The following is a 24,172-nucleotide window of genomic DNA, read 5'->3' as shown; positions in this document are numbered from 1 at the left end:
TACTGATCGAAATCCTAAGTCAGTGGTTTCAAACTGAGGAGCCATTAATGTAGAAATGAGAAGCCAATAGAAAATCTTTGAACTATTTAACAATCTAAGAGAAGTCATACATTTTAGTAACAGTATAAATTATCATGGAACTTCTGATTTTCAAAGAGACTATTGTTAAAGGAGATTATATTAAGTTTTTTAATAGTTTGTTACCTCTGTTTTCTATTATGAGTTAAATAATCTGTATGAAATATGTATTATTGTATTTTTGTGTATTTTACATTTTAAGGAAAATGTACTGTGAAACTTTATAAGTATATATTAATGTTAAAGTAATAAAGTTAATTAATTTTATTAATTTTCCTTGGTTTCTTATGAAATGTAAGTCTTGATTCACCCACACTTTTTGGTATTCTATGTTGAAAGGAAAATATTACTATACTTAAAAGTTGTTCCAAGGTTAAATACTCATACATATATTTAATGTTCCAATTCTGGAAATCAAAGTTAAGAAGTAACACTTTTGGTGGAACCACAAACTGAAAAGAGTCTTGGGTCCTGAATCATGGTTTGGAGAAGAGCTTTATGCCTATTAGGAACCAAAAGCCTAAAACTCTAAGCTTAAAACACAAGCAATAAAATGGTGATTCTGTCCTGTCTGTAGTATACAGGATTAGCTTTTTCTATTAAGATAAATCTAGGAAATAAAGTTGTGTGTGGAAGCAATAGAAATCTGAGCTATTCATACATGTAATTCATAGAAATTTACAAGTGCTATGTTTTTTGAAAATTTTAATGAAATATATAAATAGGAAAATCAAATTAAAAATTCAAGTTGATGTTGTATTTAAAAAAGTAATAGTTCATCCTATACATTCAGAATCCAAATTAGGTAAAAACCAGTGATAAAATATTTAAAATATATGTATATCTATTCAAATATTATTATATATACAAATACTCATGTACACACCCTATCATTAATAAAGCATATTGTTTAATTTTAGGGAAAAAATAACTACAATTGAGAATAAAATTGATTGATTGCACTATTATATCCAAAAAATCACCATTCATTGATTATTTTTTCCCTTGTGATTTATTTTCCCTCATGTTTCATTTTCGGAACTTGTGTTTTCCCCTGAAATACAAGAATGCTTGCTTTATAAAAATACACTGTGATCCTAATCCTTAGATGTCAGTTATTTTAGGTGGTTTATAGCTCAACAGCTCAACCTTTAAGGAGGTGCAGAATGCTAAGAGGGTTTGAGTTTTGATCGTTGACATTTTACCAAATAGAAGTAGAATTGGAGTGGAACCAAATGGGGTTGGAGGTAGGAGCAATACAATTCAACAGCATAGGTATAGTGCATCTAGGCCTGACTTCATGTCAGCCCTTTCATTAAGTAGACCTGTAATGTCAGGCACACCACTTAACCTCTCTAACCTTAAGTCTTCTCATCTCTAAGCAGAGGGGATATTGCCAGTTGGGTTTCTTGGGAAGCTGACTTTGAGACAGACATCAACATATAGCCTGTTAATGATGGAATGTTCTTGGGATCAACACCTATGGGAGGGAGGGAACAGAGCAGGATCTGGCTGTGATGTAGTCCTAATGGAATTAAATGAAGTCCTTAGGAAAATAATTTTCTTCCTACTAAACAGCTTACTTTTTTTTTTTTTTGACAGAGTCTTGCTCTGTCACCCAGGCTGGAGTACAGTGGCCTGATTTCGGTTCACTGCAACCTCCACCTCCTGGGTTCAAGCAATTCTTCTGCCTCAGCCTCTCGAGTAGCTGGGAATACAGGCGCATACCACCAGGCCCAGCTAAGTTTTGTATTTTTAGTAGAAATGGAGTTTCACCATATTGGCTAGGCTGGTCTTGAACTCCTGACTTTGTGATCCGCCCTCCTCGGCCTCCCAAAGTGCCATGATTACAGACATGAGCCAGCGTGCCCGGCCACATTTTTCTTAAATGAATTGAAATACATTTGTAGGTAGATATTAAAAAAATAAAAACTTGTTTGATGTTAGGATTTATAATGGTTTATAATGGAACTGTTGGCTTCACTCTGTTAGGGGTAATACCTGTGCCAAGAATCTCTGAGTGGAAACTGTTGCTTTAATTTATATTATTGTAGCAACATTATTGTAAAATTACATTTTGAAAAAAATTTTTAATTAAAATTAATCTTATAAAATGCAAAAGTTAGAAAATATTCAATTGGCATCTTGTCAAGTGAGATTATTTTAAAATAGTAATTATTATTGCAAATGTATTTTTCTACAAATGACTTCAACTTCTGTTACAAATTAAAATGAGCTTATACCTACATTTTACCAGAAGCTTCAGTTTGTACTATGAAAAACCAAATTATCTTTTCTCCACTGACATGGATAAACCTGCAGATGAAAATCTTAGAATAGGATGATTTACTGAGGGTGGTGACATGGGAGTTTTATGAACTTTGCAGACAAACCACAGAAATCCAAATCAAACTAAGCCAAACCAAAACCAAACACAACAAAGCAAATTCTTGATATTAATTAAAATGTGATATAAAATTGAAATTTTTAATTGAAGGGTCAATGAGTTTACTTGGTAATGTGCCACATTTTCCAACTAATTTCTGTCAGCCCTTTCATTAAGTAGACCTGTAATAATGTCAGGCACACCACTTACCCTCTCTAAGCTTAAGTCTCCTCATCTCTACACAGAGGGGACATTGCTAGTTGGGTTTCCTGGGAAGCTGCCTTTTAAATAGAGATCAGCATACAGCCTGTTAATGATGGAATGTTCTTGGGATCAACACCTATGGGAGGGAGGGAATAGAAACTGAACGATTTGAAAGACTCCGATCAGCCCAAATGACCAGTCTTTCTTCAATGTGGGAAAGGTAATACTTAGCTTCCTCAGCAGTTTTTTTGTGGAAGATTGCTTTATTCCTAATGCAAAATTGACAATGGCTTGAGTGCATACATGTATGCACACACACAGACACACACATGCACACACAAAGGATAAAAAAGGATTAGAATTTGTATTGCTTAGCAATGAATGGCATTATTAGTTTAAATTATAAGTTTGTATTCCAGACTGGCATATATATATATATATATATATATATATATATATATATATATATATATTCATTCTTTAATTGAATATTTAATTGAAATTATATTTCAGATATAATTTACATGTTACAAAGTTTTAAATTATATTAAAACATTTTTAATTACAATAAGCACACATTAAAGGAAATTATATCCCCTGGGTTTCAACATGTTAATCCACTCCAAATGAGGAAAATAGCAAAATAAATAATAAGAAAAAAAGGGAAAATAAGTATTAATTTAAACTTGCACACTGTCACTGATATTTTAGAGGAACAAGTTATCATTAAGAACCATTTTCTTTAACTATTTTCTGTATTCAGACTAGTTCTAGACAGGGTAGAAACAATTATTAACTTTAGCTTTTTGGCATGAAATGATATAACACTAACTTCAGAAATATAAAGTTATCTTTTTTACATATTTGTAGAATAGAAATTAGGAATCTCTTTAAACATTTAAAAATTGGCAATTTTGTGGGAAATCAGCCTATGGTATGGGTTTATTTTCCTGATTGATTGGGGAATTTTCTGCACTTGTTTCCTGACTTGAATGCTTCCTTACTTGAATGTTTCTTTGTTTCTGTTCATTCTGTGACAGGAGCTAAGACACCAAGAATTCAATGTAGCAGCACTCATTGCTAAAATGTGACTATTAAGAGATTCTAAGCAATAAAATAAAATTCTTCTTAATAGCCTTTTCCTGCCTAAATATATGTTCCTTTCCTTCTGGTGAATTTTCTCATAGTTTCTTGTATTCTTCAGCATATAGTAATAATATAATATACTGTACTAATAATACTATATATGCACATATAATAGTACATATATATGTGCATATATAGTATTATTAGTAAATGTACATATATACTGCATTATTAGTACATAAATATACAGATATGTACATATATACATACCAATCAGGGTATGTCTGATTGATTTGATCAATACAAACTCAAAAAGAGGAATGGGATTATAGAAATTAAAGAAATGCTAAGAAGGAAAACTGGTTTTTATCTTGAACAAATCAAGTTCTCTTAAGTCACAAGTGACGTACTCACCACAAATGAGTGGTAAATTATGTGCAATTTAAAAAACTTCCTGATCATCTCACATTCTGCTCAAAAATTTCCCCATGGCTCTTTCCTGGTTACAGGAACTCTTCTGTCTAGCATCTCTACCAGCTCTCTAATCAGAAAAACTTGCCCTATTCAACAAAAGCCCTTTGAGCCAGCAGATTCTCCAGCAGCACCTGTCTACTTACCCTGAACCACCCTTGCTTCCTCCTCTCATGTTTGCAAGTGATGCTAATTTTTCAGAATCCTGTTAAAGACACAGCATATATGAAGTCTTCTTCTTTTACTTTATCCAGCATTGAGTTTTATTCACTCAGATTTTCTCAACTATTTATCCTTCTTGCCATTTATTTCCAAAAAATATGAATTGCTTACCATGTATCATGTGCAGAGCTTAGTTATAAGTTACAAATTGGAATAAAGCTAGATTTTATGCATAGAGAACTCAGTCTAATGGGAAAGATGGATATGCAAACAGATTCAATATCACATGGTAAGACTATAATAGAAATGTGTATAAAAGGCTTAGAGGAGAGCAGTTCTCATAGAGTGGAAGAAGGCTTTGGAGAATAAATTCTTTGACAGGTCTGATGGGGAATTGTTAACTTCATTCCATACTAGCATTTTTGAAATTTGCTTTTGTTCTCTGTTGGAACAATTTTCTGTCTTAGTCCATTTGTGTTGCTAGAAAGGAATTTCTGAGGCTGAGCAATTTATAAAGAAAATGAGTTTATTTGGGTCACAGCTCTGCAGGCTGTACAAGAAGCGTGGCTGCAGCATCTGCTAATGCTGAGGGTTTCAGGCTGTTTCCACTCGTAATGGAAGGTGAAGGGGAGCTGGCATGTGCGGAGATCACGTGGTGAGGATAGAAAGCAAGAGCAAGAGGAGGAAAATGCCAGGCTCTCATTAACAACCAGCTCTCCTGGGAACTGATAGGGTGAGAACTTGCTCATTACAATGAGAATCAGCATCACGCTCTTCATGAGGGCTCCATCCTCATGACCCAAACACTCCTAGCTGGACCTCACCTTCAGCACTGGGGCTCACATTTCAACATGAAGTTTGGGGGACAGACGCATGCAAACTCTAGCAGAAGAAAAACTATGTTATATCGATAAATGTTTAGCTTCATATTTTAAAACATACTTAATGGCAAAAACAAAACAGAAGGAATAAAAAATTAAAATATAGCCTCATCTTTGGCCTTTTATTTGTCTCCTAGAAATGAATTATTAATGGTAGGATTAATTATATAGAAATATGATATATATGTAACATATTTCTATACATTTTATATAATAAAATGTTTTAATCTGATGTATTCAGATTAAAATTGCATATTTTTGCTCTTTATATATTTTTATTTCCTTTTTGATAATATAATAAACATCACTCTAAAAGTGAGATTAAAAGTAGGAACAAGATTATTGGAAATGGTGGCACAGTAAAGACATGTTCAAAAACATAAAGCATGGATACAAATACAAAGACATTTTCCTTTTTAAAGTATATTTAAGAAGGAATGCAGTGCATTTTGTGTTTTTTTTCCCTTTGTTTATATATGCTTCCCTTTTAGAAATTCTATTTGGGCCTAATATAGTCATCATCAAAAGTTTTCTATTTATTGACAAATATGTCTTTACCATCTTCTGTTACCCATTTGTATTTCTTGGTTGCAATGTTCAATTCTCTTTCACAGCTCTGAAATACACTGATTGGCAAGGCGTGGTGGCTCACGCCTGTAATCCTAGCACTTTGGGAGGCCGAGGTGGGAGGATCAAGAGGTCAAGAGACTGAGACCATCCTGGCCAACATGGTGAAATCGCATCTCTACTAAAAATAAAAAAATTAGCTGGGCTTGGTGGCGCGTGTCTGTAGTCCCAGCTACTCGGGAGGCTGAGGTAGGAGAATCACTTGAACCTGGGAGGCAGAGGTTGCAGTGAGCCGAGATCTCACCATTGCACTCCAGCCTGGGTGACAAGAGCAAAATTCCGTCTCAAAAAAAAAAAAAGAAGTAGAAATACACTAATTACAGATTGTAAAACTCATTTCAACTTCCTTGAAGACAAATAACTTCACTACCCTTGATATTAAGTAGGCCTACTTGAATGAGGGTTTAGCCAATGATACTTGAGCAGAAATGGGTATGCATTGCAACAAGGCTCATAAACACTTCCATGAAGAAACCTCTATTCTCTTTCTGCTTCCCTGGGTTGAAGACAGACATGATAAACTTAAAAGCCAGTAGTAACGGTGGAAAGAGACCAAGTCTCTGGATCACTTCTTGGAAGGGAAATGCACTCTGATTGGTAGCACCTGTTCTGGTCTTCCTGTGAGCTTGAGAAATGGCATTTACTTTATGCTTTTAGTCATCTATTACAAGAAAGAGATGAGCTCAGTAAGTAACTGGCTAGTTTGCAAGCAGACACACAAGGGAGAAGAGAAAAAGTTTAGAAATTTGGTGCCTTGAAGAGTTAGAAAGAGAAACCACTTACTGATTCCAAGCAATGTAAGCTGAGACTTGAAGAGGTTTTGAAAAGTAAGGGTCTTTTATGACTCAGCCCTCTAGTAATACCCGGCCAGTTTTACTTTCTGAGAGATCCTTCAAGGAAATGTTTTTGAGTTGTGAAAATAAAAAAGGCATAAATGAGGGAGCAGGGATGCAAAGTCATACTGTAGAAATATATCTAGGAAAGAACTTTGCATGCGGTTAAGTGGTAAATGGACCTAACCAAAAGCAAGTAGATCACAACTCTTCTAAGTTTTTAAGAGAGCCTCATTTTCAAAGACATTACAAACCCAGATTAAAGAAACATTGATAACTTATGCTATGAGGACTCTAAATTTGCCAAAGTTGAGCTGCTATGAAAGTGGTACAACCTTCAAGGATATAGAGAGGCTTCTAGACTTATGATGGGGTTACATCCTGATAAATCCATTGTAAATTAAAATATCCCAAGTCAAAAATGCATTTAATACACCTAACCTATTGAACATCATAGCTTAGCCTAGCCTACCTTAAATGCGCTCAGAACACTTGCAACAGCCTACAGTTGGGCAAAATCATCTAACATAAAGCCTATTTTACAATAAAGTGTGTTACATATCTCACATAATTTATGGAATATCAACTATTATGTGAAAATTGCAGTAGTTTTGCACCATCATAAAGTAGAAAGGTACCATGAAGTAGATAAGTCAGACCATAAAAATTCAGGGACTGAGGACTGTCTGTTCTCCAAAGCACCTCTTCAGATAAAGACAAGCAGGATAAAGGACAGGGAAGGACTTCTCAGAGTTTATCAACAGTAGCCACAGAAAAGTTTAGATTAAAAACAAATCCGAGAATTCATGGAGACAGTTGACACTGGAGTAGTTCAGAGAAAAGGGAGAAAGAATAGACAATGATCTATCTTGTATTTTCATCTGGTGATTGTAACTCCTCGCCTAAGAGTGTGGGGCTCTGGGTTCCTGAGGGCTTTAGGCAGGATTCTCACTCTAGTTGCCTCCACCTGGATTATAGACCTTTCTCTCTCCTCGGTCCTACTCTTCCAGCTTTGTTCCCACTAAAAAGGCTTTCATGTATTCTTTTCTAATTTCATGTTCCCATGTACGAAATTCTATCGACTTCTTGGTTTTAGTGAAATTCTTTGGTGTCTACTAATTCTTTGCTAACTACTATGCCTTTGATGTGTAAAGGAAAGGTTTGGGGGTTTAGAAACTCTTGTTTCATTTCAAACACACACACATGCACACACACACACACGCATACAAAATGCAAAACCAAACAAAAATTCCAGCTTTTAAGACATTTTCCTCAACTGTGGCCTTCGAGTTTCTCTTTTAGAAATTAAGAGCTGAACACTGATTCTCTCTCTTTGCATTCCTGAGTGCCTTTGTTAAATAGGATAGCAGGTATATTGGAGAATATGTATAAAACAGGAGATAATTATATCTTTAAAAATATTGTTTGTATTACAATGCTAATATGTGGAATATTTTCAAGAAATAGTCATTAAATGGAAATATATATCATTTAGTCAGTACAGAAACATAAATGATAAAATCTATTTTTAACTTAATGTTTCTTTTTGGTAATGTATAATACCATAGAATTTTTATAGGCTGCATTGAAGATCATATGCTGGCTTTCAGAGTCTCTACCATTCAACCAAATTCTGGATTTCTACTTATTAGCTCTTTAGACAATCATAGAGCTAGAACTTTATACATTTTGATTATTCTTTTCTGAAGTACTTATGAGAATATTTATAGTGTTTTATTATTAAATGAGAAAATTGTTTATCTCCTCACACAGTACTAGGCACATTGTAGGAGCTCAGAAATGTTAGTGTGCCCTAAACTCATGTAGCAGTTTTAATAATGAAATTATTTCTAAGGCTGGGCATGGTGGCTCACACCTGTAATCGTAGCACCTTGGGAGGCTAAGGCAGGCAGATCACCTGAAGTCAGGAGTTCGAGACCAGCCTTGCCAACATGGCAAAACCCCATCTCTACTAAAACTACAAAAATTATCTGGGTGTGGTGGCACGTGCCTGGACTCCCAGCTACGTGGGAGGCTGAGGCAGGAGAATCACTTGAACTCAGGAGGGGGAGGTTGCAGCAAGCTGAGATCATGCCACTGTACTCCAGCCTGGGCGACAGAGCGAGACTATCTCAAAAAAAAAAAAAAAGAAAGACATTATTTCTAATTAGAATTATTAATTTTAACTGTAATATTTTTAATCTTTTAATTTTCTCAGAAAATATAATTAATTATACATATGTTATACATACATGTATATTTATAATGTCTTTAGAATATATTTTTAATTTTTTGAAAATAGAGCTGATGCATTATCCATACTTGTCTTTAACAACTTAAATTTCTAGTTGAGTACTTTGAACATGGCTTCAGTAAATGTTACTACACAGAATTTACTGTTGAACTGTAATATACTGGAGTTTTCTGTTCTTTTCTTTTTGCAATGACATATACCTATTTTCTTAGAGAGTGCAAAGTGGTGTAAATTTTGGAATGCTATACCTGGACCAAGTTCATGAGAGTATCTCTGAAGTGTCCCGAGGTCTCTGAATAAATGTCCTCTTGGAGGTTATTGCTGTATTCTGCATAAGGAAACACATTAAAGGTATGATTTATTATGGAACTATATATCAATGTGTTTTGAATAAGTTAATGTTATTTCCCAGTTGTGAGTACAAAGTCCAGGAAATGTAGTCCACCTGTTGACATTTCTTTGTTAATAAACTGTCTGCCAAAGAATTCTGTCACCTAATGGTAACATAAGCATAGGACTGTTTTTTAAAAATCTTTATTCCAAAATTGAAAAACAGGATCGAGAGTCATTTCACATTCTCTGATTCTCAAAATACAGTGTTATGCATTCTATTTCCATAGACTGCTGCCCAGCCCAACACATTTTCTAAGTGCTTCATCTCGTTTTAACATTTTAATGAAAGTTCTGACTTCATTCCCTTCAGAAAAGTCTTGTTTTTGTTTGAATGCAATAGAGATGACTGTCCGCAACATTTTTTTGACACACAGTGTCACAGAGTACATAATGCAATGGAACTTAAGGCATTATACCTTTTTGAAAGTGAAAAGAGTTACCCTTTCTACTTTTGAAACGTATAAAAATCTGCTTTTGCGGTAGATTACAGGAACGTGAAATTTATGTAAAGCGAAGCAGATGTATTTGTAGAATTCACTGAGCCATTATTGTACTTTATTTTTTCTATATGCTGGGTCTTTCCTGGGTAAGAGATGAAATACGCCCTGAATTCAAGTGTGGGGCACTTTCCTGTCTTAATGAAAACATTCACCTTATAGAGATTTGTAATGATTTTCCTGGAAAATTTGCTTAGCTTGATTGTCTAGGGAACTGTTTCATTTTTAGTGCACTAATAATCAATTTTACCTCATGAGTTAATTGGTCCTCAGTGAATCCTATGTTAAATGTAAGAATGTCTTAGATAATTCTTCAAAATACAGAAACTGGAATATTCAACGTGTTATAAAGTTCATATATGTGTAAAATACATTCACATATGTATATTTCCTTACGCAAGCAGTAGGCTTCTCGCATCTGGAAAAGTTCTCCATTGGTTCTTGAAGCTAGTATTTCAATGAGGCAGTTCTCATCAGTGCCTACTCCCTAGAGAAAGGAAAAAAAGAGATAAATGTAAGGATATTCTTACTGGGAGTAATAGCGCACCTTTTGTACATGAAAGGGATACAGCATTTCCAGTGTTTTGAGAGGTGGCAGGGGAAAGGAAGTTGTTTGGGATGAAGGTAGGCACAATCTTAGTTCCAACTTTGCCATTTACTACCTATTTCATCCTGAAGAATTAATATTATCTGAAGGAAACTCTGTTTCTTCATTTAGAATACAACAGTATGAGCATTTCTAAACAATGCAGAGGAAGACATGGTCAAGCAATGCTCATGGCACTGAGCATTTCCATTTGCTGTTGAAATGATATTTGATATTCCATTTGCTGCTGCAATATTAATTCTTTAGCAGGCTGACATTAGCATACAGGTTTTCTAATTTGCCAAGAATATTTTAAGGACCTGTGGCTGCCTCTCTAGATGTGGAATTTTGTACAATTTGCGTAAATATTTCGAAGGACGCTTTCTGTGGTCTCTTGCAGACATATGCACATATTGGTCTGTGAAAGTGATCTAAAGACAACACACCTTTTTTAGGAAAGCCTCAGAAATCCTTAGCATTCTATGAAATATTGATAAGATACACTTGTTTAATCAAACAGCAACATATAACTTTATTTTTAAAATAATTTTTAGATATGTAATTTTGCAAGAGGTAGGAATTGACATGCAACGTTTGTTAAAAGCGATTAGTTAAAATTCATATACTTTTTGTACAATGCCTATTTGGATCAGTAAATATGATGGCCAAAATCCATGTCCTTTAATTTTTTCCTGTTGCCTCTTTTCTGTCACACATTGTTCACAGATTGTGGTAATCTGGTCATTGGCAAGCATCACACTGGAATGATTTCAACAGTTCTGCAGGTGTTTAATATCTGCATTTGGAAAGAAGTAAAGCCAAGGCCCTCTTTGTTCCCTGTCCCTAGCCAACAAAATCTGTAAAAAATCCACAGTCAACTTATTTCATGGAAATGGCTTTCCTTTAAGAAACACTGATTCTAATTCTTCCGAATTAAAATTTTTATACATTTGAGAAAAAAAAAAAAAAACTGTTTCTATAAAGAATGAGCTTCAGGTCATATGAAGAAAATATAAAGATGTCATCTATATATTGTCCCTGATTCAATATCTTCTTTTGACTTAATCAAACTTTTACAAATAATGTAACAAGAGTCACATCATTTTTAATACATTCTCCTCAATATAGGAATACATACTCAGGGACCAATCTGAATAGCCCTGGAGGCTTGTTCCCTTTTCCTTGTTGGAGGTCAGCCTTGGGGCTGGTTCAGTAAGTTTGTGACTCTGTACAACAAAAGAACAGGTTGATCCCAGCCACTGAGCCTGGGAGGCTCCAGCTTCCTAACAAGGCCACTTCCCTTGACCACAACATTTCCATTGTTACATCGTTGCTTAGATATTCCCTCCCCTCTCCTTGATCATATAAGTATGTAGGAGCATCACAATTGAAATACTGGCCTGTACTTGCTACAGGTATATTTTTGGATCAGATCACTACCTTCATGGCATGCCAGAGCTCATGAGCATCATACAGTGGTGGTGGGTACATGAGGCCAACCATCACATCTTTGAAGTGATCTGAAAGTTGCTCCTTCAAATCCCCAATCAGGTCCTGTGGAGGAAAAAGTACATATTTTTATTGTATGTCACCAAATTTGCAAGAGAAATGAGATAATGGCAGAAAGTTTTTAAATATTTTCTTTTCCATGTCATTTAATAATAGCAGAATAACAAGTCTGATTCTCATGTATATGTATGCATTACATGAGATGACGAACTTGAAAATTATTGATTTAATTTCACCCCTGCATGACATAGCTTATGCACATTGCAGTCATTTGAACATAGAATGATTTTCTTTTTCCAACCCCAAACTCCAGCTCCTCTTTTGATCTCATTATGAAAATATGTAAAAGTTAAACTTAAAAACATTTAATTGGGGTCTTTAGTTTTCTTGTGGAATTACTGAAACATTAGTCCTTAAAGAAAATATGCACTTTATTTTATCATTGCAATAGTCTCTTTTAGCAGAAGTCCCTGGTTATACTATTGCCAAACAGCTTATGTAAATTCATTAAGTAGTCTGAGAACTTTCTTCAAATAACAAGCAATATAATTTTAAATATTGAAAGTCAAACACTTAAAGAGAAATACATGCATGCTAAATGCTTGTGCTATGAAAACTGACAAAAATATTTTGCATTTTATTTCAAAAATGTAAAGCAGAATTTAAAAATACATATGCTCTTCCTATACACCAACAACAGGCAAGCCAAGAGCCAAATCATGAATGAACTCCAATTCAGAATTGCTACAAAAGGAATAAAATACCTCAGAATACAGCTAACAAAGGAATTGGAGGATCTTTTCAAGGAGAGCTACAAACCACTGCTCAAAGAAATCAGAGATGACACAAACACATGGAAGAACATTCCATGTTCATGGACAGGAAGAATCAATATCATGAAAATGGCCATACTGTTCAAAGTAATTTATAGATTCAATGCTATCCCCATTAAACTCCCATTAACATTCTTCACAGAATTAGAAAAAACAAGTATTTTAAAATTCATATGGGACCAAAAAAAGAGCCTGAATAGCCAAGTCAATCCTAAGCAAAAAGAACAAAGCTGGAGGCATCACACTACCCAACTTCAAACTATAATACAAGGCTACAGTAATCAAAACAGCATGATATTGGTATAAGAACAGACACACAGACAAATGGAAGAGAAAACTTAGAAATAAGACCACACACCTACAACCATCTGATCTTTGACAAACCTGACAAAAATAAGCAATGGGGAAAATATTCTCTATTTAATAAATGGTGCTGGGAGAACTGTCTAGCTATATGCAGAAAACTGAAACTGGACACCTTCCTTATGCTGCATACAAAAATTAACTCAGGATGAATTAAAGACTGAAATGTAAAACCCAAAACTATAAAAAACCTAGAAGAAAATCTAGGCAATACCATTGAGGACATAGGCACAGGCAAATATTTCATGATGAAAACTCCAAAATCAATTGCAACAAAAGCAAAAAATTGACAAACGGAATATAATTAAACTAAAGAGCTTCTGCACAGCAAAAGAAACTATCATCAGAGTGAACAGACAGCCTACAGAATGGGGGAAGTTTTTGTAATCTATCCATCTGACAAAGGTCTAATAACCAGAGTGAGTCTGCAAAGAACTTAAGCAAATTTACAAGAAACAAACAACCCCATTAAAAAGTGGGCAAAAGACATAAACAGACACTTCTCAAAAGAAGACAGACATGCAGCCAACAAATACATGGAAAGAAGCTCAACATCACTGATTATTAGAGAAAAACAAATCAAAACCACAGTGAGATATCCCACCCCAGTCAGAATGGTGATTACTAAAAAGTCAAGAAACAACAGATGTTGGTGAGGTTGTGGAGAAAATGGAACACTTTCAAACTCTTTTTGGGCATGTACATCAGTTCAACCATTGTGGAAGACAGTGTGGCAATTCCTCAAAGACCTAGAGGCAGAAATACTATTTGACCCAGCAATCCCATTACTGGGTATATGCCCAAAGGAATAAAAACCATTATATTAATATTATAAAGATACACGCATGCATATGTTCATTACAGCACTATTCACAATAGCAAAAATGTATAATCAGACTAAATGCCCATCAATCATACACTGGATAAAGAAAATGTGGTAAATATATGCCATGGAATACTATGCAGCCATTAAAAAGGCATGAGATTATGTCCTTTGCAGGGACATGGATCGTTGGAAGCCAGTATCCTCTGCAAAGTAACACAGGAACAGAAAACCAAACACTGCGTGTTCTCACTTACAAGTAGGAGCTGAATGATGAGAACACATGGACACATGGATGGGAACAACACACACTGGGGCCTGTCAGGAGCAGGGGTAAGGTGGGAAGGAGAGCATCAGGAAGAATAGCTAATGGATGCTGGGCTTAATATCTAGGTTATAGGTTGACAGGTGCAACAAACCATCGTGGCATATGTTTACCTATGAAATAAACCTGCACATCCTGCACATGTATCCCTGAATTAAAATAACATTTGAGGGAAAAAATATATATATATGCTCAATTCATTTTCTGTAGGGTTACCAAGATATCTGAATGATGTTTAAAATAATCTCTCACTAAAGTGTGTAAAGCATATTCAGTTTTATTAAAATCATGCAATACTTCAGTTCTGAGGTGGTTCAATACTAGAATTCAAGTAAAAGATTCCACATTGAAATAACAACAAAATAGTCCTAATTTTCGTTTTATTTGGCATAATCCAACAACACCTTTCATATACTGTGGATTTTCTTTTTTAGTAGATGAAAGCATTATAAGAAGAGAGAAAATACAAAGTACCAATATTGAAAGTGTAAGAGTTGTGTGTATGTATACTACAGACACTAAAGGTTAAAATGAAAATATTATAAACAAATTTATGCCACTGTATTTTAAAATTTAGTTGAAATAGACAAATTCCATGACAAATACAAATTACCAAAATAGCTGAAGCATAAAAAGAAAATTTAGATTGCCCAATGTTAATTAAATAAATTGAATTTGTAGCTAATGCTCCCGCCTATCCCTAGACCCAGGTGGAACCACTGATGTAATCTATCAAGCCCTTATGGAAGGAGAAAAGTAAATCCTACACAAAATCTTGAAGAAATTAGTGGATGATAGATTTCTCAATTTACTTTATCTGGCCAGCATTGCCATAATACAAAAATTAAAATAAAAACTTCATAAGAAAGTTGCAGACTGATATCCCTTATAAACCTAGACACAAACATATGTATTCAAATATTTATAAAGCACATCTAGTACTACATAAAAATAATGACACGTAATGAGCAAGTAGGGTTTATTCCAGGAATGCAAGATTGGTTTGCATTTGAATATTAATCAATGTAAATTTCCATTTTAGCAGTATAAGGAGAAAAGGTACATGATGATATCAATAGAAGTAGTGTGTTAGTCCACTTTGTGTTGCCATAAAGAAAAACCTGTGGCTGGGTAATTTACAAAGAGGTTTAATTGTCTCATGGTAGGCCAGGTGTAGTGGCTCAAGCCTGTAATCCCAGCACTTTGGGAGGCTGAGACGGGCGGATCATGAGGTCAGGAGATTGAGACCATCCTGGCTAACACGGTGAAACCCCGTCTCTACTAAAAAATAAAAAAAACTAGCCGGGCGAGGTGGCGGGCGCCTATAGTCCCAGCTACTCGGGAGGCTGAGGCAGGAGAATGGCATGAACCTGGGAGGGGGAGTTTGCAGTGAGCTGAGATCCGGCCACTGCACTTCAGCCTGGGGGACAGAGCGAGACCCCGTCTCAAAAAAAAAAAAAAATTGTCTCATGGTTTTGCAAGCTGTACAAGAAGCAGGGCAACAGTATCTGCTTCTGGTGAGGCCTCAAGAAGCTTACAATCATGGCAGAAGGCAAAGGGGGAGCAAGAGCTGGAGGGAGGAGCTGCCAGGCTCTTTAAGGAGAATTCATTACTGATGGAAAGAGTTCTTCATGAGGAATCCGCTCCCATGACCCCCCCTTGGGGCCCACCTCCAGCAGTGGAGGTCACATTTCAACATGAGATTTGGAGAGGACACATATCTAAACCAAATAATGTAGCAAAAGAGTTTGAGAATGTTTAGCACACAATCATAAAAAAAATTCTTAGCAAAGAAAGAAGGAATCTTTCTCAAACTGATAAAGGGCATTTACAAAATTTCTACAGGGGAGAGGACACCAGTGAAAAACTAAATGCTTATCCTGTAAGATGGAGAACAAGGCAAGGATGTCTGCTCTTACTGATATATTCTATTTGAATTTGTACTAGAGCTATATACTTAAAAAGAAAAGCCAAAACTCTAAATCTTCTAGAAGAAAGTATAGGAACAAATCTTTGCAACTTGGTGTAGACAAAAAAATCTTACGTGATACATAAAAGAATAAACAATATATGAAACAATGATGAATTTAACTTCTTTGAAATAAAAACCTTAAATTTTTGAAAGAAACTTTTAAGAAAGTAAAAGCGAACCACAGCTGTCACTTCACATATTTGACAAAACACTTGTGCCCAGAAGATATAAGAAACTCTTAAAACCCAATAAGACATTCTGATGAAAACATGGACAAGACCTTTCAACTAGAACTTCACCAAATAAAACATACAAATTGGGAATAAGCCTGTGGAATGTTTAAATGTTTTCATGCTTAAAACATTAGTCATTAGACTAATGGAAATTAAAACCATCATGAGATACCACCACATATTCTCTAGAGTGGCTACAGTTAAAAGACTGATATTACCAGGTGTTGGTAAGGATGTGGATCATTTGGAACTGTCATCACTGATGAGAATGTAATATATTGCAACCACCTTAGCAAACTCTTTTGTAGTTTCTCATGAGTTTAAACATATATTTAAAAACAATCCATCAAATCCACTCCTCAGTATTAACCAACAAAAACAAACATTGATAAACCCAAAGAACATGAATATTTATAGCACATTTATTCATAATAACCCTAAATTGAAAAGGAATGTCCATCAACAGGTGAATGAATAAACAAATATTGGTATATATATTGGATAGAAAAATACTCAGCAATAAAAGTACACACATAGCTTCACAAGTGAATCTTAAAAACATTATTCTGAGAAAATGAACCTAGACACAAAAGAGCACATATGACATGACTATATTTATATTAAATTCTAGAAATAGCAAAATTTCATCTGTAAAGACAAGTAGAAAGCAGATCAATGGTTTCTTTCAGCAGGAGGATGTCAGGAGATGGGCTGCAAAGGAACAGGCACAAAGTCTGGAGGTATTAGAAATGCTCTATACTGGCCAGGCACAGTTGCTCATGCCTGTAATATCAGCACTTTGGGAGGCTGAGATAGGTGGATCATGAGGTCAGGAGTTCATGACCAGCCTGGCCAAGATGCTGAAAGCCCGTCTCTACTACAAATACAAAAATTAGCCTGGCGTGGTGGCAGGTGCCTGTAATCCCAGCTACTTGGGAGGCTGAGGCAGGAGAATCGCTTGAACTCAGGCAGCAGAGGTTGCAGTGAGCCAAGATTGCACCACTGCACTCTAGCCTGGGTGACAGAGAAAGACACCGTCTCAAAGAAAAAAAAAAAAGAAAGAAAGAAATGCTCTATACCTTGATTGTGCTGTGTTCAAACTGCATCAACATAAATGAATTTTATTTTATAGAAATTGTATTCAATATTCTGAATTTTTAATTTTAAAATGTTATTTTGGTATTTATAATGTGTTTTTTTAATCTTCAGTTTATTCACTTCTTTCAAATGTATATGCCATACCACTTGATCACTGGTTTCAAGTTATTTATCAGGTAATTTAGTAGTTTTAGCATTTTTTCCATGCTAGTGTACCTTAGAAAAAATATGAACTTCATCATTAATATTGGTGCCCTAGGGGAATGATTCTTTAATAGGACTGGGGATAGAGATGACATGAGAATCCTAGGCAAGAGGAAGAGTTTGTAAAAATTATTCAAAATTAATAGAGTCTCCTGTTTGGAGGCCAGGTGTTTTTCCCTTTACTCCAGCTAAACATCACCAGGATGGATAAAAACGAGAAATACGTACTTAAAAGCAAGGTGGTCACCTACTCTATATAAGCTAAGGGCCAACTTGAGAGAGACCCTTAAGGGCAAGGCAACTTACAGAATTGTATGAATGTATAAATGAGAGATATTATTCATAAAATGAAGGTTCATGGAAAGCCTAGTTGTGAGGTAAGCCTTGAACGATGAAGTGGGATTTGGTCAGGCAAAGGCATAGGAGGTACCAACAATAAATAATGTTTCGCTACAGAGAAGGTACTGTTCTGGGGAGAGTAAAACGTGCATGTGAAGTATACAGCTAGCTTCCAATACATGTTGGGTTGATTTGAAATCCGAATATTTCCAAAGAGACTTTGGATGTCCTTGTAGTGCAAAGGGTATATCCTGAGGCCCCAATAATGGAAAGTTGAGTAGGCCAGGCAGAAGAGTGTGATGATTATCATAACAACCAGCATTTACTGAAGACTTAATATTTGCCAGACAGTATTCTGAATATTAGAATAACCGTAATAATTTATTACAAGAACTCTGTGAGTTAGGAACTGTATTCATTCCACTATGTAGACAAGAAAATCAGGCACACAACGGTGACATAGCTAGCACCATAGGAAGCCACTAATTACATGCCACCAAAGTGATGAACACAGCAAATAGGTGGTACCTGTGGCATGTTTTAGGCATTCTTTAATAAATCTGGTGGCAGTGCGTTGAAGGTTTGAATGCAAGTGGATCAATTCAATATACTTTTATCTCTACAGGATAGTGGCACTTGACAGTTGATAGAAAGGTAGAAACATTAAAATGATCATCTCTTCCGTGAACCTTCTTCTATCCCTAAGTGAAGTTGATTATTTCTTCGTCACCACTGCTTTATCTTTGCATTTATTATATTTCGAAGACCACATTATATGATAAATATATGTGCATATTTCCCCCAAAAGTCTATCAGGGCATGGACTTTCTCACAAATTCTTCAAAATTCAGCATCTAGCTCTCGCAAAGTACTGAGTGCACAAAATATGTAGAGTACAGTGTATAAATAATACATAAATGAATGTATAAGCAAATGAAAGAATAATGGATGAATGTGGATAAAGAAAAACTTGGTAAAGGATAAAAAAGGCAATGTTCAAGCTGAAGATGATGCAAACATTGCAAAAGTTTGTTATTTAACCTTTAGTCACATTTCTTTGATCACTACTCCCACCCCACACATGTATCACAACATATTTCTTCCCTTTACATATTATATTTTTATAGTAATACTGAACTGTAGACTGAGATTAGTGCCACTAGATGGCGCCTGTATCTTTGTTTTTATCTCAGGCGCGCGTGCGTGTGTGTGTGTGTGTGTGTGTGTGTCTGTGTGTGTCTGTGTGTGTGTGTGTACATAGCTATACTTACAGTGAACTAATTTTGTAAAAAAAATATATATATATAATTTTAGGAAAATAATATCAGATATCATCTAATGTTAGAATGTACAGGTTCTGGAGGTAGGATGTTTAGGCTTGAATCCTCACAGTGCAAAATACCAGCTGTGAGATTCCAAATATGTTCCTTAACTTGTTTGTGTCTGTTTCCCAGTCTGCAAAGTGAAAATAATCACAGCATCTGCCTCACAGGGTTGATATAAAATGTTAAAAGATTTAATTCAGGTAAAATTCTGAAAATATTTTATGGCATATTATAGGCATCAATATATGTCTTTCCAACCCCACAAAACCTCAAGTAACTTGTTGCAAATAAAACATGGTTAATTAGTGTCAATGCCAACACTAGGTTGTTTACCTCTCTCCCGTCCCCCATCTTTGTCTGTCTCTCTTCACCTCACAGTTTCCTGTATTTCTTACAACTTTTTCTATATCCCAAGCTTGTCCAACCTATCTTATTTTGTTGTTATTGTGGATTTTTTTTTTCTTTAGCTTTTCGCAGCTTGAAGCCATGCTTTTTAGTTTCTCTCTCTAGTGATAAGCAGAAAAGAGGAATGGGGAAGGGCCTTTACTGGCCCAACCAGAAACAGAAACTGAGAACCTGTAACTGTATTTTTCTCCCTAGATACCCCTGCTATGTCTGATTGTCCATGGATTCTATTGTCTCCAACTTACAAATCTATCTAGAAACTGATGAATTGTTACTGCTTTTACTGTTACAATCCTTACCCAGCTCACCATTATCACTCTCCTTTGTTAAGATAATAGCCTCTGGGTGGGCACAGGGGTGTGTGCCTGTGTTTTGGGAGGCTGAGGCCGGCGGATTGCTGGAGCCCAGGAGTTCAAGACCAGACTGGACAGCATGGAGAAGCCCCGTCTCCACAAAAAATGCCAAAAACTTGCTGAGTGTGGTGGCATGCACCTCTAGTCCTAGCTACGTGGGAGGATGGCCTGAGCCCTCGAGGGTGAGGCTGCAGTGAGCTGCGAATGTGCCATGGCACTCTAGCCTGGTGACTGACTGTGAGACCTTGTCTCAAAAAGTATATATAAAATATTAAATAAGCCCTATGAGTTATAGTTGATTTACATAAAATATATTTTATATAAATAGAATTGCTGGGTGGCTATATATATATAAAATTTACTTATTTATTATATATATAAAATAGCCTCCAAGTGAGTTTCTCTTCTGTCCTTGTACCCTGCAGTCTCCGTCAACACCCCTGAAAGTGTGACCCTGGGAAAATAAAAATCAGATTAGTTACTCCTCTGCTCAAAATGTTTTCTCTCACTCCACACTCCAAAGTGAACTATACCATGGTTTTATACAGTTGATCTTAGAAGAAAATGAACACTCAGAGTGTTTTATTCCCATGTAAATGACAAAGTCCTTACATGGTCAGCAAGATACATGATCTCTTCTTGGTAACTTCTGTGACTTCATCACCTACAAGTCTCCTTGCTCCTGATTTCTCTGCTCTGGCCACAGTGGGCTGCTTGAACCTGGAACAGCAGACCTGCTGGAGTCAGGGCCTTTGCTTTTGCCCTTCACTGTGCCTTAATGTTCTTCCCATTCACAGGGCCCACCCCCTCTGCTTTCTTAGTGAAGCCTGCCCTGTTTATCCTATTTCAAATTATACCCCATCTCCCAACACTTCCTGTATTTCTCACTTGGCTTCTGCTTTTTTCCAAAGCATTTATTGCCTTCTCTGCAAGATCTCTCCCACCCAGGTAGAGCAGGCGGAATGTAAGCTCCACCATGCAGAGCTGTTGGTCTGTTTTCTTCACGGCTATTTCCCCAGCCCATAGAACTGTGCCTGCGACATGGTAATCACTTACAATATAGGTACAAAATGAATGAGTGAATGAGGACTACTTGTGGTTCAACAATTATTTGTTTGGAGTCATTCTTGGCAATTTGGACATAAATAAGTGAAGGTCCTTATCATCAAGCAGTTTTCTTCAGTGGAGAGAAATACAAGGATTACAATTAAATTACAATACAAAATTTGGTAAGTGCTATAGTAATGGGAATAGCAGGCTATTATCAGGACACTGGAAGAAAGTGTTACTTTCAGTTGGGAAGATAAATATTGAATAATATGTTTAAATAACTAAACATTGCAAGTTCAGAGTGGAGCCTTCAAATAGGTTCTCTAATTAGAGTGTTACATTCTCACTTGGACTTATATACATACACTGCTTTTCAAATGCAACCTTTGGAGCGTGACTTTCCCCAGCCTGCCTGCCTCTGCTTTCCTGTTTTCGGAAGACTTGCCCTAGAGCAGACTCTGCTGGAATCACAGCTTGGCCTTACATTAAGCTAATGAGTACTTGCTTTGCAAATTGAGCTGTTGTGTTGCCAATGAAACTGCAGACTATCCCTGCTGCAGCTACTCTAACCACTCCATTTAAATTAAAAATAAAATGGCATTTTCTTATTTCTTATTCATCTTACCTTTATTTTATTATGGATAAACAGGGGCAAGAAATAGAAGTAAGACTAGCATTTTTCTTGTCTGAATATGCTCAGGGGAATAGTTTCATATGCTTTTCACTTATATGGCTTTTTCTATGATTATTTAAAATGTTATTTGCTGTTTAAATATCAATGATGCATGCTGTATAAAGTGAAATTTACAATTTGTCTTAATTCTATCTCCCTCCCCCAGTGGTCACTATGTAAATACTTGCATAATTTTATATTATATTGAAAAATTAAAATGAAATCCTAAGTCCCTCAACTTCCTGGCCAAGGGGGCCCCAGAGCAATCTTGAAAACTGAGTTCCTAGCGAAGATGGGATGGAAGGTAGAATACACCTTATGATACCCCCTCTCTAGCTCACTGCCTTTTCTTTCCTAAGAGTTAACCAGAAACTAGCCCTTTGGAAAGACTGACTCCACCCCTGATATCAACCAACCCTCTTACACTGCCTCTCCTTTTTGTGATTTAGACAAAACAACCAGCCAGCGTTCTTTTCCTGGCTAGATACCACCGACCACTGAGTGGTTCTGGCCAGTCTACGGAGGATGTGCAGTGAGGGTTTTCTGACACCTTCAGTGTCAGAGGGCTGAACAGTCCACCCTTGCAACATGCTAACACCACCATGTTTTGAACACGGGTCCTGTGCAGAGGTGTGAAGCTTAACTGCGCATGTGCATGTTTCTCCGTTCATAAATATTCATGACTCCTAGAACTCATTGAATATGTATATTCAACCACCCTGTTCCGCATACATTCCTGTCTTATTTCTGGCTATGAAAGTGTCTGTTTCCAGTTTTGGGCAGGAGACCATGCTTTCCAGCCTGTCAGAATGGCCACCCTGCAGGCTACAACCTTTCGTAAAAAATAAAGCTTCCCTTTCCAAATTCATGAACCTTGTTATTCTTCAATTGACAGTATTATAAAAATGTTTGTGCAAGTTGCTTCGTCACTTTGCAGTGGTAAGAGAATATTCTTTCGAATAACTTCATTTTACAGATATTTTTGCAGTTTACATTATGATTTAATTTTCAATGAAATTTGGGTTGTTTTTTTTTTGGTCTGATAATAATGATAATACTTTGGTCTTCTAGACACATATAGTATATTAAAGCTAAAACTCTCCCCTTTCAAATACCTGATAAAAAGTAACAAAAATACTTTTAACAGTATACATGATTTCAGAAGAAAGAGAAACAGCTTGATGTAAAAATCAGGGAAAAAATGAAAACCAGAAGATAAGCAAGTGAGCTGACCTTGGAGATGATCCTGCAGGTGACTGGGGAAAGTAGAGGTTGGTTTTGAGAACTATTTGGTTTGAGCTTTAATGCCTAATTTACAGCACTCTATGAAGAGAAAAGAACATTTACTGGGCAACGCAACACAGGGAATTAAATGTGAAACCTCCCATATGAGGTTGCTATCCCCAAAGGGTTGTATCCTCAGGAGCAGAGTGAACTAGAAGAAAATATCATTCAGCATTGAAAGATTGGCAGAAAGCTCATGCTTACCACTCATTGCCTGGGCTTTGAGTAGGAGAACATTTTCCCTGATAATATGAAACAATAGATCTGTGCTTTCCTTGGGCTTGAAGCTCGAATTTATTTAACTCATATGAACTGAGACCTCCATTTAGAAAAATCATCATGAAAGCTGATCTTAAACTGGTGGTTCTCGTGGAACAGAAGAAGCAAATGCAAAACCAATCTTTAGAAATTCTCGGACACTCCAGAACAGAAAAAGATTCTCCCTAAAGAAACAAAAAACCAGACCCATCTCCCAGATGATATAGTGGACTCTGTAACAATCAGAATTGAAACCCCATGAATTTGAGATCATTAATAACAATCTAAGGGAATACTATGAAAAAAGTTAACAGACTTTTTAAAGAAAGCAAATAAAATTCTAGAAATTAAAAACTAAAAAGAGTAGCTAATAAAAAACTAAAAATGAATCAGTACATTGGGAAAATACATTTTAAAATGACAAAAATATTCCACATATGCAGATAAGAAATATATGGTATTTATATGGTAACATAAAGTTAGCAGACTTCAAAGAGTGAATTAGAAGGACAGACTTTGGTCTAATAGGATTTACAGTAGGAGAGAATGTGAATAATGTTGGAGAAACATTATTTCCAGTCTTCCAGAATATGTAAATCCTCAGTTATTTAGACAAAAAATATACAAGCCTGTTGACTACCACAGTGAAACTACAGAATACCAAAAA

General features: G+C 35.8%; 1 protein-coding gene and 1 long non-coding RNA gene across 3 annotated transcripts in view; one reads left to right on the top strand and one right to left on the bottom strand.

Moving 5' to 3' along the window:
* ANXA10 (annexin A10) overlaps nucleotides 1–24,172 on the bottom strand; it is a 99,684-nt gene that overhangs the window by 16,334 nt on the left and 59,178 nt on the right. For both annotated transcript variants that reach the window (XM_028848871.2, XM_015139473.3), the window contains exons 4-6: nucleotides 11,899–12,012; nucleotides 10,269–10,359; nucleotides 9,231–9,310 (exon numbers count right to left, since the gene is read on the bottom strand). In XM_028848871.2, the coding sequence (XP_028704704.1) occupies nucleotides 9,231–9,310; nucleotides 10,269–10,359; nucleotides 11,899–12,012 (285 nt within the window). The remainder of the gene's footprint in view (nucleotides 1–9,230; nucleotides 9,311–10,268; nucleotides 10,360–11,898; nucleotides 12,013–24,172) is intronic.
* Nucleotides 5,883–14,612, top strand: LOC144340869 (uncharacterized). The gene is made up of 3 exons (XR_013417367.1): nucleotides 5,883–6,084; nucleotides 9,195–9,333; nucleotides 12,668–14,612. It is a non-coding gene; the product is annotated as an uncharacterized LOC144340869 (long non-coding RNA).

The sequence above is a fragment of the Macaca mulatta genome, chromosome 5 (assembly GCF_049350105.2).
Source record: "Macaca mulatta isolate MMU2019108-1 chromosome 5, T2T-MMU8v2.0, whole genome shotgun sequence".
In the NCBI taxonomy this organism is placed as follows: Eukaryota; Metazoa; Chordata; class Mammalia; order Primates; family Cercopithecidae; genus Macaca; species Macaca mulatta.
Note: the sequence above shows the minus strand (reverse complement) of the source record. Positions and strands in the feature narration are given on the sequence as shown.